General features: G+C 42.1%; 1 protein-coding gene across 3 annotated transcripts in view; it reads left to right on the top strand.

Annotated features, from left to right (window-relative positions):
* Window positions 1-16,014, top strand: part of CORO2A (coronin 2A) — a 209,395-nt gene that overhangs the window by 176,750 nt on the left and 16,631 nt on the right. For all 3 annotated transcript variants that reach the window (XM_077475306.1, XM_077475305.1, XM_077475304.1), the window contains exons 9-10: window positions 537-649; window positions 9,362-9,452. In XM_077475306.1, coding sequence (XP_077331432.1) covers window positions 537-649; window positions 9,362-9,452 — 204 coding nt within the window. The remainder of the gene's footprint in view (window positions 1-536; window positions 650-9,361; window positions 9,453-16,014) is intronic.

Here is a 16,014-nt window from a genome sequence, read left to right as displayed (position 1 = left end):
TGCAATATGACATTTTTATTTTTGGGTTTAGGTACACATTCTTCATCTTAATCTGTGATGATTTAAATGCATAATTCATTTCAGAGTGAGTGCCCGTTCACACTACCGCGACTTGTCAGGCGACTTAGCCGCCTGACAAGTCGCGCTCCGTTCTGTACTATGGAACCGTTCTAATAGGAGCGACTCAAGTCGCTCCGACTTAGAAAAAGGTTCCTGTAGTATTTTCGGGGCGACTTCAGGCGACTTGCATTGACTTCTATACAGAAGTCATTTTGCAAGTCGCCGCTGAAGTCGTGTGCAGGTCGCGTCTGTGAGTCGCGCTGCAAGTCGCGTCGCCCCTGTGTGAACGGGCACTGACTGTAAAGGTAATTTAAATGCGGACTATTCAAGAAATAAGACTTGCCAAACACGAAGAAAGTATAATTGATTATGCAGCAGGATGGCAAGTATGGATGTATAGGATATGGCATGGATATGAAAAAAAAAAGCTGAATACATTAAATAATTTGAACATGTTAAATTTTTATTTTTCCCAGGTACTTTGCCAAAGAGGGGTATTGACGTATCTACCTGTGAAGTGTTTAGATTCTACAGACTGATTACCGTAAAAGGACTGATCGAGCCGGTTTCAATGATTGTGCCTAGACGGGTAAGATATACTTTGTATTCACTAAATTTTGCTGCAGCAGAACAAAATATATGGGGGATGTGCAGCAGAGAAAGAAATCACTGTGATGATTTGGCAGCTCCCATATCAACGAACAGGGTTGGGTATAATTGTAAGCATATTGTAACCAGTGTTGGGTAAACGGTTTGGCTCGAGTATGAGTTTGCCTGTTCGCCCCGTATGTTCACCCAAAGATTTGCCCAATCAAGGCGCAGTAAAAGCTGGTTGTTAAGGAGAAGAGCTGGGAAACTGGGAGCAGGGTCCTTAACAACCAATGAGTCAATGGGCTTCCCTGCTGATAGTTGTATAAAAAAAGTAAATAAAAAATTTGCTGGTGAAAATAGTAAAAAAAACATAATGGTGCGTGGGTTCCCCTCAATATCCATACCAGACCCTTATCCGAGCATGCAGCCTGGCAGGTTAGTAAAGTGGGGGGGGGGCAGCAACAATCACCTCTCCCCACCCTCCTGAACCATACCAGGCCACATGCCCTCAACATGGGGGGTGGGTACTTTGGGGCAGAGAGGCTATACATCTTATTGGTTTGAAAACCTATTACTTAAAGATAAACTTAATAAGATGTAAAGTTGTATTGCTACTGAGCAGAGGACCCTAATTTGAAACTGTAGCAATATTTCTTTCTTTGAGGCTAGAGTGGGGTAGGGAACATTCTGGTCATTTGTTGGGTCCAAAATGAAGGGAAAGCTCACGTTCATACAGTTGTCATATAGAAATGTACCCACATTTGAAATAAAAATCTGAATTTTAATCCTTTTCCACACTACCCTATAAAAATTCCTGAGTTAAAATTAAAAGTAACAAATTATGAATAAGCATACAGTCAACAATTTTAAAAGCCATTTTACCTTGTCCATTAGGTGGATGCTTCCAGTTGGAGGTTTCACTTTTTCCTTTTTATTTTTCTATGTAGTGCCACTGTGTTTTTATTTAGCTATTTATGCGAGCCACTTTTTTGGGGAAAAGTTTCATGCCCAAAGGCTGGCTACAGAGGGCTGGCTGCTGTATTTAAAAATAAAAAAAATCTCACTTTCTAAAGTGGGTGGCTTTGGAGTTCATTAGAGCACTAGATCTACAGCATGGTGTGATTGTCAGAGGATACATTTCTCTGCTGTATTCTTCCTGTCTTTGCACACACAATTTGTCAATTTTTGCTGTCTTTTTAGTTTTTTTGGGGGGGGGGGACTTGCACGGATTTTTCTATTTAATTTTTTTACTCAAGAATACACAGCTCTTGTTTAAACATGCACATTGTAAAGAATGGGGCAGTAAAAATAAAACACTGTACTGAGGTTTTTCAAGCTCCAATGTGCAAGAGGCCTTAAAGCTATATAAATGGAAGTAAAAAAAGCAGTATACAGCAAATGGCAACAGTTTAAAGTGTCAAGTCAGGAACTGAAAAGTGTGGGAAAGGATTAAAACGCCTGTCTGAATTCTGCGACTGTGACTCCATTGAAGATTTTATCAGACAGGAAGTGATGATTTTTGCAAGAACTAAAAATGCATCAGTAATGTCTATAAGTACAATTGGTTAACCACTTCAGCCCCAGAAGAATTTACCCCCTACCTGACCAGAGCACTTTTTTCGATTCGCCACTGTGTCGCTTTAAACTGACAATTGCACGGTCATGCGATGTGTTTTCCAAACAAAGTTTATATCCTTTTTTTTTTCCCCACAAATAGAGCTTTATTTTGGTGGTATTTGATCACCCCTGCGGTTATTATTTTTTGCGCTATAAAGAAAAAAAAAAGCGACAATTTAGAAAAAAAATTTTTTTTTTTTTTTACATTTTGCTATAATAAATATCCCCCAAAAATATATAAAAAAACATTTTTTTCCTCCATTTAGGCCAATATGTATTCTTCTACATATTTTTTGAAAAAAAAATCGCAATAATCGTTTGGTTTGCGCAAAAGTTATAGCGTTTACAAAATAGGGGATAGTTTTATGGCATTTTTATTAATAATTTTTTTTTTTACTAGTAATGGCGGCAATCATCCATTTTTATCATGACTGCGACATTATGGCGGACACATCGGATATTTCTGACACATTTTTGGGACCATTGTCATTTATACAGCAATCAGTGTTATACAAATGTTATACAAATGCACTGATTCCTTTGTAAATGACACTGGCAGTGAAAGGGTTAACCACTAGGGGGCAGTATAGGGGTTAAGTATGTCTTGGGGAGTGATTCTAACTGTGGGGGGGGCGTGGCTACATGTGACACATCACTGATCTCTGCTCCTGATCACAGGGAGCACAGATCTGTGACACTGTCACTAGGCAGAACGGGAAGATGCTTGTTTGCATTAGCATCTCCCCATTCTTGCTTTCCGTGAGACGATTGTGGCTATCCTGGGACACGAGACCCGACTCACGGAGCCTGCCGTGGGCTCGCGTGCACTGGTCACTTCTTAAAGGGCAACATACAGGCACGTTAGTTTGTGTTAGTGTGTTAACCACTTTCAGACCGGACCATTTTGCTGGTAAATGACCAGAGGTCTTTTTACAATTTGGCACTGCGCTGCTTTAACTGGTAATTGCGCGGTCATGCAATGTTGTACCCAAACAAAATTTGCGTCCTTTTCTTCCCACAAATAGAGCTTTCTTTTGATGGTATTTGATTGCCTCTGCGATTTTTATTTTTTGCGATATAAATGGAAAAAGACCGCAAATTTTTAAAAAAAATGATATTTTCTACTTTTTTTTGTTAGAAAAATCCAATAAACTCAATTTTAGTCATACATTTAGGCCAAAATGTATTCAGCCACATGTCTTTGGTAAAAAAAAAAGTCAATAACTGTATATTTATTGGTTTGCGCAAAAGTTGTCACATCTACAAACTAAGGTACGTTTTCTGGAATTTACGCAGCTTTTAGTTTACGACTGCCTATCTCATTTCTTGAGGTGCTAAAATGGCAGGGCAGTACAAAACCCCCCCAAATGACCCCATTTTGGAAAGTAGACCCCCTAAGGAAATTGATAAGTGGCATGTTGAGCCCATTGAATATTTTATTTTTTTGCCTCAAGCGATTGAATAATGACAAAAAAAAATTCTTTTTTTTTTTTTTTTTTTACACAAAGTTGTCACTAATTGATATATTGCTCACACATGCTATGGGCATATGTGAAATGACACCCCAAAATAAATTCTGCTGCTTCTCCTGAGTACGGGGATACCACATGTGTGGGATTTTGTGGGAGCCTAGCCGCGTACGGGGCCCCGAAAGCCAAGAACCGCCTTCAGGTTTTCTAAGGGCGTAAATATTTGACTTCACTCCTCACTACCTATTACAGTTTTGAAGGCCATAAAATGCCAAGATGGCACAAAACCCCCACAAATGACCCCATTTTAGAAAGTAGACACCCCAAGCTATTTGCTGAGAGGCATGTTGAGTCCATGGAATATTTTATATTTTGCCACAAGTTGCGGGAAAATTACAAACTTTTTTATTTTTTTATTTTTTTTCACAAAGTTGTCACTAAATGATATATTGCTCACGCATGCCATGGGCATATGTGAAATGACACCCCAAAATAAATTCTGCTGCTTCTCCTGAGTACGGGGATACCACATATGTGGGACTTTTTGGGAGCCTAGCCGCGTACGGGGCCCCGAAAACCAAGCACCGCCTTCAGGCTTTCTAAGGGCGTTACAGTTTTGAAGGCCATAAAATGCCAAGATGGCACAAACGCCCCCCAAATGACCCCATTTTGGAAAGTAGACACCCCTAAATTTAGGGGTACACTAGTGAGACTAGGTAATAAATGGCGGGTGCCCTGAAACTATAAAAAAATAACTAACCAACCAGCGTCACCTGTAACCGTTATATGGTGATCACTGGTGAAAGGGTTAACTAGGGGGCAATCAGGGGGCTTTATGCGGTAGTATATGGGGGTCCCTGGCGCTATAAAAAGCTGCGGCGAACCTAAATACCTACCTGCCTAACTAGCGTCACCTGTGACACTAATACAGCGATCAGAAAAACGATCGCTTATTAGGCTGGGTTCACACTGGAGCGATGCGGGAACGCCACGAATCCGCGGCGGGTTCCCGCATCGCATGCCTCCCGGCGGCAGTTCACGCTGCCCTATGCGAACTGCTGGGAGTGTCAGTGAAATGTTAATGACACCCCCAGATCAGTTCGCATATCGCAGTGCGATCTGCAAACTCGGATCGCATGGTGTGAACACCCATGCGATCCGATTCTGCTGCGGACCAAAAAAAGGGTCCCGTGCGAATTTGCGGTGGGTGCGGCGCGAATTCAGCCATACTATCTGTATGGCTGAACTCGAATCGCACAGAGATCGGATGTGATTTGCACTGCAGTGCGGTACGAATCACATTCGTTCTCATAAACCGCTGCAATGTGAACCCAGCCTTAGTGACACTGGCGACGGGGGGTGATCACGGGGTTAAACCTTTATTGGGGGGGTTAGGGGGGCACATTAGAACTAAAGGGGACTAACCCTAACTGCCCTAACAGTTATTACAGTCACAAATGACACCAATGCAAAAAAAAAAAAAAATGCAATTGGTGTCACTGTGACTGGGGGGGGCAGGGGTAATTGGGGGGGTGATCGGGGGGTAAAGGGGGGGTGTGAGTGTGCCTGGCATGTTCTACTGTACGTGTGGTGTGTTGGTGCAACTCACCGATCCTCTCTCCTCGGTGCCGGAACGAAAAATACCGACACGGAGGAGAGATCACATCACTTCCTCTCCTGTGAGGAGAGGAAGTGATGTCACGGAGCATTTCTATTCGTCGGGAGCGATCGCGAGGGGGTGGCCATGAATGAATGGCCGCCCCCTCATCCCGGATCGCTCCCGAACGAATGCCGACCGCCGCAGGCACCGGGGGGGGGGCCCGATCGGGCCCCCCACCCGCGGGAAGGCAGGGACTTATATATACGCCCATATGCCTGCCCGTACCATTCTGCCGACGTATATCGTCGTGCGGCGGTCAGCAAGTGGTTAAGTATGTAGAATTGTAATCTTCTTTAGGGGACAGGGACTGAAGTGAATGGTTGCATGTATTCTGTAAAGTGCTAACAAAATGATATCTGTGCTATTTAAATATAGAGAATATATCAAACTGTATACCTTCAATCTGTCAAGTGTATACCTTTCATTTGTTTCAGCAATATATACACTATTCAGCCAGAACATTATGACCAATGACAAAGTAAAGCATTTGTTAACCCAAAAAAAAATTTAAATAAAGATCCTGTTCCTTTAAAGCAGCTTATACAGCACAGTGCTTGCACTGTGTCATTTGGCCCCCTAAAACACCTAAAATGCCTGGCTGATCCTGCGAGTTTCTGCCCTCCCCTTGTAAACTGACCACAGTGTGCTTCTGTCATTCACAGCCCTGCTCTTTCTCCTCTGTCCCCCCCCCCCCCCCCCCCATCCTCCCTGTCTGTGAGCTCAGTGTCTGCCCCCTCCCCTTCTTCTTCTCAAATTGGGGTACAATTTACATTATCCTCTTGGTTAATTAATCTAATGTCCCCCTGTCTGTGGGAAGACTTGAAAGTTGCTATTCACAGATGCTTTCCATCCAGTCTGACAGAGATTGAGCAATTTTACAAAGAAGAATGGGCAAAAATGTCACTCTCTAGATCAGTGTTTCTCAACTCCAGTCCTCAAGGCGCCCCAACAGGTCATGTTTTAAGGATTTCCCGCAGATAAAACAGCTGTGGCAATTACTAAAACAGTGAAACTGATCAAATCAACTGTGCTAAACAATGGAAAGCCTGAAAACATGACCTGTTGGGGTGCCTTGAGGACTGCGGTTGAGAAACATTGCTCTAGATGTGCAAAGCTGGTAGAGACATACCCAAAAAGAATTGCAGCTATAGTTGCAGTGAAAGGTGGTTCCACAAAGTATTGACTCAGGGGGGCTGAATACAAATGCAGTCCAAACTTTTCAGATATTTATTTGTAAACATTTTGAAAGCAATTTATCATTTTCCTTCCACTTTACAATTCCGTATCATTTTATGTTGGTCTATCACATAAAATCCCAATACAATACATTTACGTTTTTGGTTGTAACATGACAAAATTTTGGAAAATTTCAGGGGATATGTATACTTTTTCAAGGCACTGTAGCGCATACTGTCAGTCTGCAGGAGAGCTGCATGGCATCAGTGATCTGCTAATTACTGATGCAATGCTTTCAACGTCCTACAAAAAAAATTATATAATTTCACATTAGTGAACTTATTCTTAAGGCTGGGTTCACACTGGTACGACACTCGTCCTACTTTTGATCCCGCTTTGTCCTGCGACTTGAAGTCAGGAACGTGTCCAACTTCAATGAATGGAGATCCGCCAATACCATGCTCTGCGTTTGGTATGAATCTTGAGGGGGAACTTGACACCAAATTTTAAATAAAAACCAGCATGGGTTCCCCCTCCAAGGCCATACCAAGCCCTTCAGTCTGATATGGATTATAAGGAGAACCCCCTACGCCAAAACAATAGCGTGGGGGTCCCCCCCCAAAATCCACACCAGAACCTTATCTGAGCATGCAGCCCGGCCAGTCAGGAAAGGGGGTGGGGATGAGCGAGCGCCCCCCCCCCCTCCTGAACCACACCAGGCTGCATGCCCTCAACATAAGGGGGTGAGTGCTTTGGAGCAGGGGGGCGCCCTGTGGCTCCTCCCACCCCAAAGCACTTTGTCCCCATGATGAGGACAAGGGCCTCTTCACGACAACCCTGGCCGTTGGTTGTCGGGGTCTGTGGGCGGGGGTCTTTTCGGAATCCGGGCGCCCCCTTTAATAAGGGAGCCCCAGTTTCTGGCCCCCCCGCCCTATGTGAATGAGTATGTTGTACATCGTACCCCCACCCATTCACCTGGGGGAAAAAAGGGTCACTAAAAAAACACACTAGACAGGTTTTTAAAGTAATTTATTAGGCAGCTCCGGGGGTCTCTTTCTTCTTCACTCTCTCCGGCCTCTTCTCCCGGTCTCCGGTTCTTCTCCCACTCTCTGGTGTCTTCTGCCAGGCTCCTCCGCTATCTTCTGCTCTTTTGCCGCTCTGGTAGAGGAACACAAGGGAAAAAAAAAGGTTGCCACGTGTATGAAAACTCACAGGTTTCCACACATCTGACAAAGAATGACAAAACATAATGTGAACAATACAGTGGCATTGCGCTATGAGGAACAATGTAAAAATGGAACTGCTTGAGTTCCAGATGCTGTATTAAAATGCTTCTGCAATTTTACTTGTCTATTGAATAGCTGCACTCCAGCCCTGCACTCATGATCTAAATCAGGGGTCTCCAAACTTCGGCCCTGTGGCCAGATGCAGCCCTTTGCTTGCCTTTAATCAGGCCCTTGGGTCACTTGTCTTCCATTGATACAACTGACACCAATAATAGGGCACAATTCCTACCACTGATGGCAAAAATGCAGCACTATTCCTCCCTCCCCAATATCAAAGATACTGTTTATTCCCGCTAAAGCAAGGGCAATTTCTACCCCCACTGGCCACAGTCAGGCCCCCTTAAAGTCTGAAGGACAGTAAATCGATCCTTTGTTTAAAAAGTTTAGAGACCCTTAATCAGAAAACTCCTTTTGCATTAAGTTTTTAAAAATCTGTATTTCTGGCGAGCTCCAGCGGCCATTTTTAAACAGAGCAGAGCTGATCCAAATCAGTCTTGTCTCTCCTTGCATATTAATAAACCAATGAAACCTAAGTGGATTGGTAATTGTAAAAATGCCCAGACCTCAACAAATACATAGGATGGTCTGGGTGACATACTTTAACTGTGTGGGCTTCAAACACTAATGTAAGTAGGTACAGTGCTGTCATACACAATCTTGTGATCACAAGTCCCTGTCCAAACAAATTAAACCTAATCTTTCTGTAATGTTACACTTATGACTTACACAAACCATTTTTTTGCTGTGTACATTACGAATCAAAAATGTAAAAGGGGAAAAGAAAAAACTCTACTAAATCAAAAACGCATACATTTCACTTTCATCTCACCATTTCCTTTTAGTTAGACTTTGGTGATTTTATTTTGGGGTAAATACTGCACAAATTATGAGAATTTTGTGCTGGGAAAATGCAATGAAAAATATTTATTTTCTAGTAAAAATTTAGGAACTAAAAATGTATGCATCCAAACCTGCTTCCAGATTAAAGCCGTATCTGTCTGAAAACAAATAATAGATTAGAATAGGTTAAAAAAGTGCTACGGAAATTGCTTGTCTCTAAAATGGAAAAAAAATAGAGTGGCACTTGAGTGGGGAAAAATCTTTAGGACTGAAGTGGTAAACAACACCGCTGCACACAGTTACCCAACTGTTCTACAGAGGTACCCGTTTGGGAATTGTTGATGACATGACACATGGCTGGGTAATGAAGGTCATGGTGGGAAGTTCTTACAATGCTACTGATGTAAGTAAGATTTTCATCTTGTATCATACTGAACATGTGTATGACAATATATACAATTTAATATTTATTATGATTATTTTTAATGAAAATAATAAGATTATATTTATTTGTACAATACTGATTATTATTTTCCCTGCTGTAATGTACTTTAAGTGCATATATGTTCACAATTGGGTACTATGACCACCATATCAATTGCTTTATAAAAACCTACCAATGTGGCTTTCATTTCAGAGATCTTTTCCTTTGTGTCTTGTAGTCAGAATCGTACCAGGAGGACATTTACCCAATGACAGCTGGAACACAGCCAGCCCTCACTGCACATGAATGGCTGAGTGGAATTAATAGAGGTCAGACTGGGATATCTTTAAAAGACTTGCCCATGCTGTTATCTCAGCGCTTACTTGATTTCATTTTTTTTCTTGCTGTAGCCTTTATAAGTGTCTGTGAGAAAAGGTTACTCATCTGAGCATTTATCAGAGAGAATAAAAAACAAAGTAAATGTGTGAAACTGTTCTGAGCTTTAAACCCCAGATATTAGTCCAGTTATATAAAGTATCAGGAGATGGAAGGAAACTTGGTGACAGGATCTACTTTAAAGAGCAATCGTCATTAATAATTAAATAAATCATGTCTAAAAGATTTCCAGTGAAAGGCCAAACTGAGTGCATATTACAGCTATCTCTGCAGAGCTTCCTTATTTTTTTATTTTTTTTTTGACCTTCGGTGTCTACTGTTAATCTGAATTTTATGATTATAAAGGGCAAAATCCCCTCAAAAACTTTTATTTTTGGACAATGTGCACTGTCATAGAAAGTTGGCACCAGTCTTACTGTAACTGTTACCCTTATTGCTGAATTTACTATTGTTGGTTTAAAATGGTGTTCAGCTGCACACATTATTACTTAGTGGGCTCCATTGTTTGACTTCAATTATTTTTTGCACAGGTAAGACTTGTTGTGAACTATGATGATCCAATTAAAAGGGATTTTGCCTTCATAATTTCATCTATTACATTTTTAATTTCCAGTACATCATCAAGTTGGCAACAAACTTGAATGGCTGTTTGTAGGGAGGAAAAGATCTATAGGTCTACATGTTATGTTTTTTTTTTTGTAATAAAATGAGAAGAATACATTCTGTTTCCTTTTATCAGAATTGAAGGGGTATTGTACCCTTTATTGGGCATGCACTATCTTTTCATCTGATCTCCTTCTCAAAGTTCCAAATCCCTCCTCCTATTTCACCTTTGTAGAAGTACACTTCCTTTTTCCTCTTAACATAAGTGCATAAGTTTGATACCACTTATTAGGGTGTTTGTCAAGTCCTTGTTATTATAGCTCAGAATACATAATGGACCTTTCAATGTCCTCTATTGTGTGTGGTTTCTCTTATAGTTCCCTTTGCTGAGGGCATATTGTAGGAACTGATACTTGGGCTAAGTATGTACTAAGGTTCTTCTGAGGAGGATTGAGAGTGGGGTTTATAGAGATGTGTGTAAAATTATACAAACGGTTTTAAGACTTCATCTTTTCTTCACAGTACTTGAAGGTTCTTGCACAACCTAAACTTTGCACCTATGTAAAGTGTTTGTAACCCTAAAAAAAAAAGAGATCCTGTTCCCTTATAGCAGGTTAAACGGCACAGGGCTTGTGCTATGTAATCTGCCCCTCTCTAAAGTGTAAAAAACCTGGCTGATCCTGCCACTTCCTGTGTCCCTTTCTCTGTACAGACCACGGTAATCAGGGCTCAGCAGCAGTTTACAGGCCTCTGTCATCCGCAGCTCTCCTCTGTTCTCTTCACCCCCTTCCTTCCTGCCTGCCAGCTACGTGTGTCTGTGTTCCTTGACCCCTGTTCTGCCTAATAGAGTCCGGCCATCCATATGTGTCCGCTCCGTACTGCGCATGCGCAGTACGGAGCAGACGAAGCTTCGGAAAATCTCCGATGCTGAACGGCGCCTGCGCCGTGAGTGGAGGAGGTAGCCCCACTATCCAAGCGGACATAGGGTTTAGAATTTTAGAGGGCCCCTCGCGGGCGAGCTTCGCTCGCCACGCTTCGGGCTCGGCCTCGCTCCGCTCGGCTCTTTTTTATTCTAACTCTATGTCCACTTGGATAGTGGGGATAGAACCTGGACTCACGGCGCAGGCGCCGTTCGTCCTCGGCAATTTTCGGAATCTGTGCTCCTGTGTACTGCGCATGCGCAGTACACAGGGGACAGCATCTGATGGAGGACCCTATTTCACAAGACACCCCCTCCTGCCGCTTTCAGTAGTAAAGAAAAAATGTTAACTTGGCACTGCCAGCACCTGTTTTATCCTGGCATACCACACTGTTTAAGGGTTTTTAAAAACGAAGTCTCTAAATACCTTTTTCAGATATCTTCAGGCCTGTCACGTGACTCCTGGCTGCTCTGCTACTCCGATCCAGGACTGCAGCAGGAGGGGCTGAGCGGCCGGCAAGGCAGTCATGTGACCTTCCTGGCTGACCTCAGAGGGGATCTTGGTCTCTCCCACTGTAACCCTGAATTGGAATAGCAGAGTGGCCGGTAGTCATGTGACCAGCTGGAATATAGCTGAAAAAAAGTATTTACAGGCATTGTTTTTAAAAAAAAAACACATATACAGTGTGGTATGCCTAGATAAAACGGAGGCTGGCAATGTTTTAATGTTTAACCACTTCCCTACCGCTCTATTGTCATATGATGCCTGTAGGAACCCTTCGTCCCTCCGAGAGGGCGTCATATGGCGTCCTGGGATTCCCTGCATTGTGAAGAGCGCACATCCGCTGCAAAGCTCCGGACCCAAACTGCGTGCCTGGCGGCCATGATGTCCACTGGGCACCCACGATTGCCCATTAACTGAGCAGGACCGTGGATCTGTGTGTGTAAACACACAGATCCATGTCCTGTCAGGTGAGGAGACCGATCTGTGTGTTCTCATTACAGAGGAACACAGATCGGTCTCCTCCCCTTGTGAGTCCCCTCCCCCTACAGTTAGAATCACTCACAGATCACCCCCTAGTGGTTAACCCCTTCCCTGCCAGTGACATTTATGCAGTAAACAATGCATTTTATAGCACGGATCGCTGTATAAATGTCACTGGTCCCAAAATAGTGTCAAGTGTCTGATGTGTCCACCGCAATATCACAGTCACAATAAAAATCGCAGCTTGCCGCCATTACTAGTAAAACTAGACTTTTTGCGCAATCCAATCAATATAGGCTTATTGCGATTTTTTTTTTGATTTTTTTTTACCAAAAATATGTAGAAGAATACATATCGGCCTAAACTGAGGGGAAAAAAAAAATTGGGATATTTATTATAGCAAAAAGTAATATTGTGTTTAAATTGTCGCTCTTTTTTTGTTTATAGCGCAAAAAATAAAAACCGCAAAGGTGATCAAATACCACCAAAAGAAAGCTCTATTTGTGGGGGAAAAAGAATTATCAAAATTAATTTGGGTACAATGTCGCATGACCGCACAATTCTCATTCAAAGTGTGACAGCGCTGAAAGTTAAAGTAAAAAACACTTTAACCACTTGCCGACCAGCGCACGACGATGTACGTCGACAGAATGGCACGGGCAGGCAAATGGGCGTACATGTACGTCCCTTTAAATTTGCTGCCCTGCTATAGGGAGCGCGCCGCCGCCGGCGCGCTCCCGCACTGGTCGGGACCCCCGTGAGTCCGGTCGCGGGACCCACGGACTCGATCGCTGCGGGCATCCCCGCGATCGTCTCACGGATCGGCCGAATGGAGAAGTGCCGTTGTAAACAACATTTCTCCATTCTGCCTAGCAACTAGTGACGCTGATCTCTGCTCCATGTGATTGGAGCAGAGATCAGTGTTCACTAAATGAAAGCCCAACCCCCCCACAGTTAGTAACACGCCCCTAGGAACACTTAACCCCTACACTGCCACCCACTGGTTAACCCCTTCACTGCCAGTGTCATTTACACAGGAATCACTGCATTTATATAGCAGTGATTACTGTATAAATGAAATGTCCGATGGATCCCCCACAATGTCACAGTCACAATAAAAATCGCTGATCGCCGCCATTACTAGTAAAAAAATAATAATAAAAAATTTCTAAAAATGCTATAAAACTATCCCTATTTTGTAAACGCTATAACTTTTGCGCAAACCAATCAATAATCGCTTATTGCGATTTTTTTTTTTACCAAAAATATGTAGAAGAATACGTATCGGCCTAAACTGAGGGAAAAAAATGTTTTTTTATATATTTTTGGGGGATATTTATTATAACAAAAAGTAAAAAATAATGCGTTTTTTTCAAAATTGACGCTCTATTTTTGTTTATAGCGCAAAAAAAAAAAAACGCAGGGGTGATCAAATACCACCAAAAGAAAGCTCTATTTGTGGGAAAAAAAGGACGTCAATTTTGTTTGGGAGCCACGTCGCACGACCGCGCAATTGTCAGTTAAAGCGACGCAGTGCCGAATCGCAAAAAGTGGTCTGGTCTTTGACCAGCAAATTGGTCCGGTCTGAAAGTGGTTAAGCTGGCCATAGATGGTTGGAATCTTGGCCAGTTCAGTAAGGCCCAGCTGAGATTTGAACCATCGATGGGGCAGGCTGATTGTACCAGGATGTCTGATTTTTGGCATGAGAGCAGCTATAGCCATTATTAATAATCACTGTGTTCTTCCAGCAGGGATAGTTCCCCATGCCCCCCCCCATCAGTAGAACATAATGGCTCAACAGGAGGGATTCCCCAATCAACACTGACTCTGTTAAGTCAAACGATTTTCCTTCCTGCAACCCGTGCTTTAGGAATTATTCACAAGTCCTAAATTGGCTCTTTTAATTGTTTTGTAAAAGTTAGTGTATCTAAGCGCAGCAAAAAAAATAACTATATAGCCCCTCACCAGGCCTTAGATAATGGTAATCCTGCTAGTAACACACTTTTTCATAGGATGACCATGCTTATGAGGTGTACTGTATCTATGGAGGAGCACAGTTGTCACCTTAGGACCGGACTAGGCACTACAGAACACCTACTCCTCCATAAGAAGGTGTCTTGTAGATCTCAGGTGATCTGATAGGACTGCATGAGATAACACTGTACAGGAACATGCAGGCTTTACAGGATTTTTGTAAGAATCAACATTATTACAACATGTAGCATTTCTATGAAAATCCATGATAGTTCATTTTATAAACTGGATTTGTGATTGGAATTGATTTTGTTGCACTAAAGCTGAAGGTTAGGTATGATTTTTATTTATTTTTATAGCTGAGTTATATTGGTCCAGCTTGAACCAATGAAAATATCCCCAAATATAGCCGCAAAAACTTCAATTCACTGTAGTAGTCGCCGCTACTACAGTGATAGTGGAAGTCTCCTGGGTACCATGCCAAGCGGCTGCCCTTCTGCATTTTGACCACAGGGGGTTGCTCACTCCAGCACTGCAACCATATAGAGAATTTTTTTTTATTTTTCAGTGAATACAAGGCAGACTTTGATTGGACAAGGTGGAGAAACCCTGCCTCTCCTTGTCCAATTGGAGAATGCCTCATTGAAAAAAAATCAAGGCTTTCTCTGAATGATGGCAGTGCTGAGCGAGTGACTGCCTGTTATAATTTAGAAGGTCAGGTGCTTGCCACTAGACATGAAACACTGTGGCTATCAGAATAGTACAATGACTACTACAGTGACTTGCAGCTTACAAAGGCCTCGGTCAGGTATGAGATATGCATATTTACAGTGGCCTGAGCTGGACCAATGTACCTATGCTATAAAAAAAAATAAAATAAAAAAAAAGCATATCAAATCTTCATCTTTAATTTTGAGGAATGCTAAAAGTGTAGGCTCCTTTCTCCTGCAATGGCTGGATATACGACCAGCAAATAAAGGATTGCATGTTAAAGCTGAATTCCATGCTACAAATATGGTAAATACATGAGCCACGTGTACTCCTACTTGAATTTTTGTATTCCACATCTGTGGAAACAACTACTAAACTTCCTGTAATGCATACCAATCAGTTCTGCTCTCTGTTTGTACAGGGTGACTGGTCTTCTATCTGCCCCTCCTCTAGTTGTCTGCAGGCAGCCTGTAATGGATGGAGTCTGCTTCCTGCACAGGCTATATGCAGCACAATGATGCCATTGCTATCTGGGTTTTGGTGCACACAAAATTGACTTGCATTGTGTGTGGCTATTTTTACATGAAAATGCTTATGCCTGGAGATCGGCTTTATTTTATTGTTTAGGAAACTCACACTGTTTAAAGTCTAACTTCACTTTTGTTGGAAAAAAAAACAATGCCCTCTGAGTAATCGGTGTACATTACAAGAATTTTTATATCATTTGTTGCAGATTCTTACCTTCTAAAAACAAAATTACTGTTTGTTTTACCATATCTATTCCAGATTGATACCTGAATGGGAGAGTCTGTGTTCTAATGAGGAAAGCTGCAGTGTCTGTAGGGGTGTACAGAACTCCTCCAGGTTGCCAAATTGCATTGCATTAATTTTTCCAATTTTAGAAAATGATCAGCTGCACAATAAAATGGTAATTACAGAAGTGTGGCAGTGGTATATGCTATATTTTTTTTTTAACAAAAGTGGAGTTTTCCTTTAAGCTTGGCTAAATGGATGCAAATGCTTGCATATATTCTATATTGCAGCATTTGTTTCCACTGTCAGCAGGGAAGGAAATATATTGCTTCTATACAATGTTACATTTAAATTATTAGTACAAAATGCCCTGCTATTTGCTGCTCTTTCCTGATTTTATTCTCTTTATGGTATTACAAGATAGATGTATGTTTAACAAGCACAGTCTATTCTGAAACCATTCTAGCCATTGTATTGTGAATTGAGAAACTGCTGTTAGCGCAAAGGTCAATGACAGAGTTCAATCACAGACTCATTATACGTCACCTTT

Source organism: Lithobates pipiens, unplaced genomic scaffold (genome assembly GCF_037356315.1).
Source record: "Lithobates pipiens isolate NorthernLeopardFrog02 unplaced genomic scaffold, aLitPip1_a1.2 Scaffold_13, whole genome shotgun sequence".
Classification (NCBI taxonomy): Eukaryota; Metazoa; Chordata; class Amphibia; order Anura; family Ranidae; genus Lithobates; species Lithobates pipiens.
This window is presented reverse-complemented; position numbering and strand designations above follow the sequence as displayed.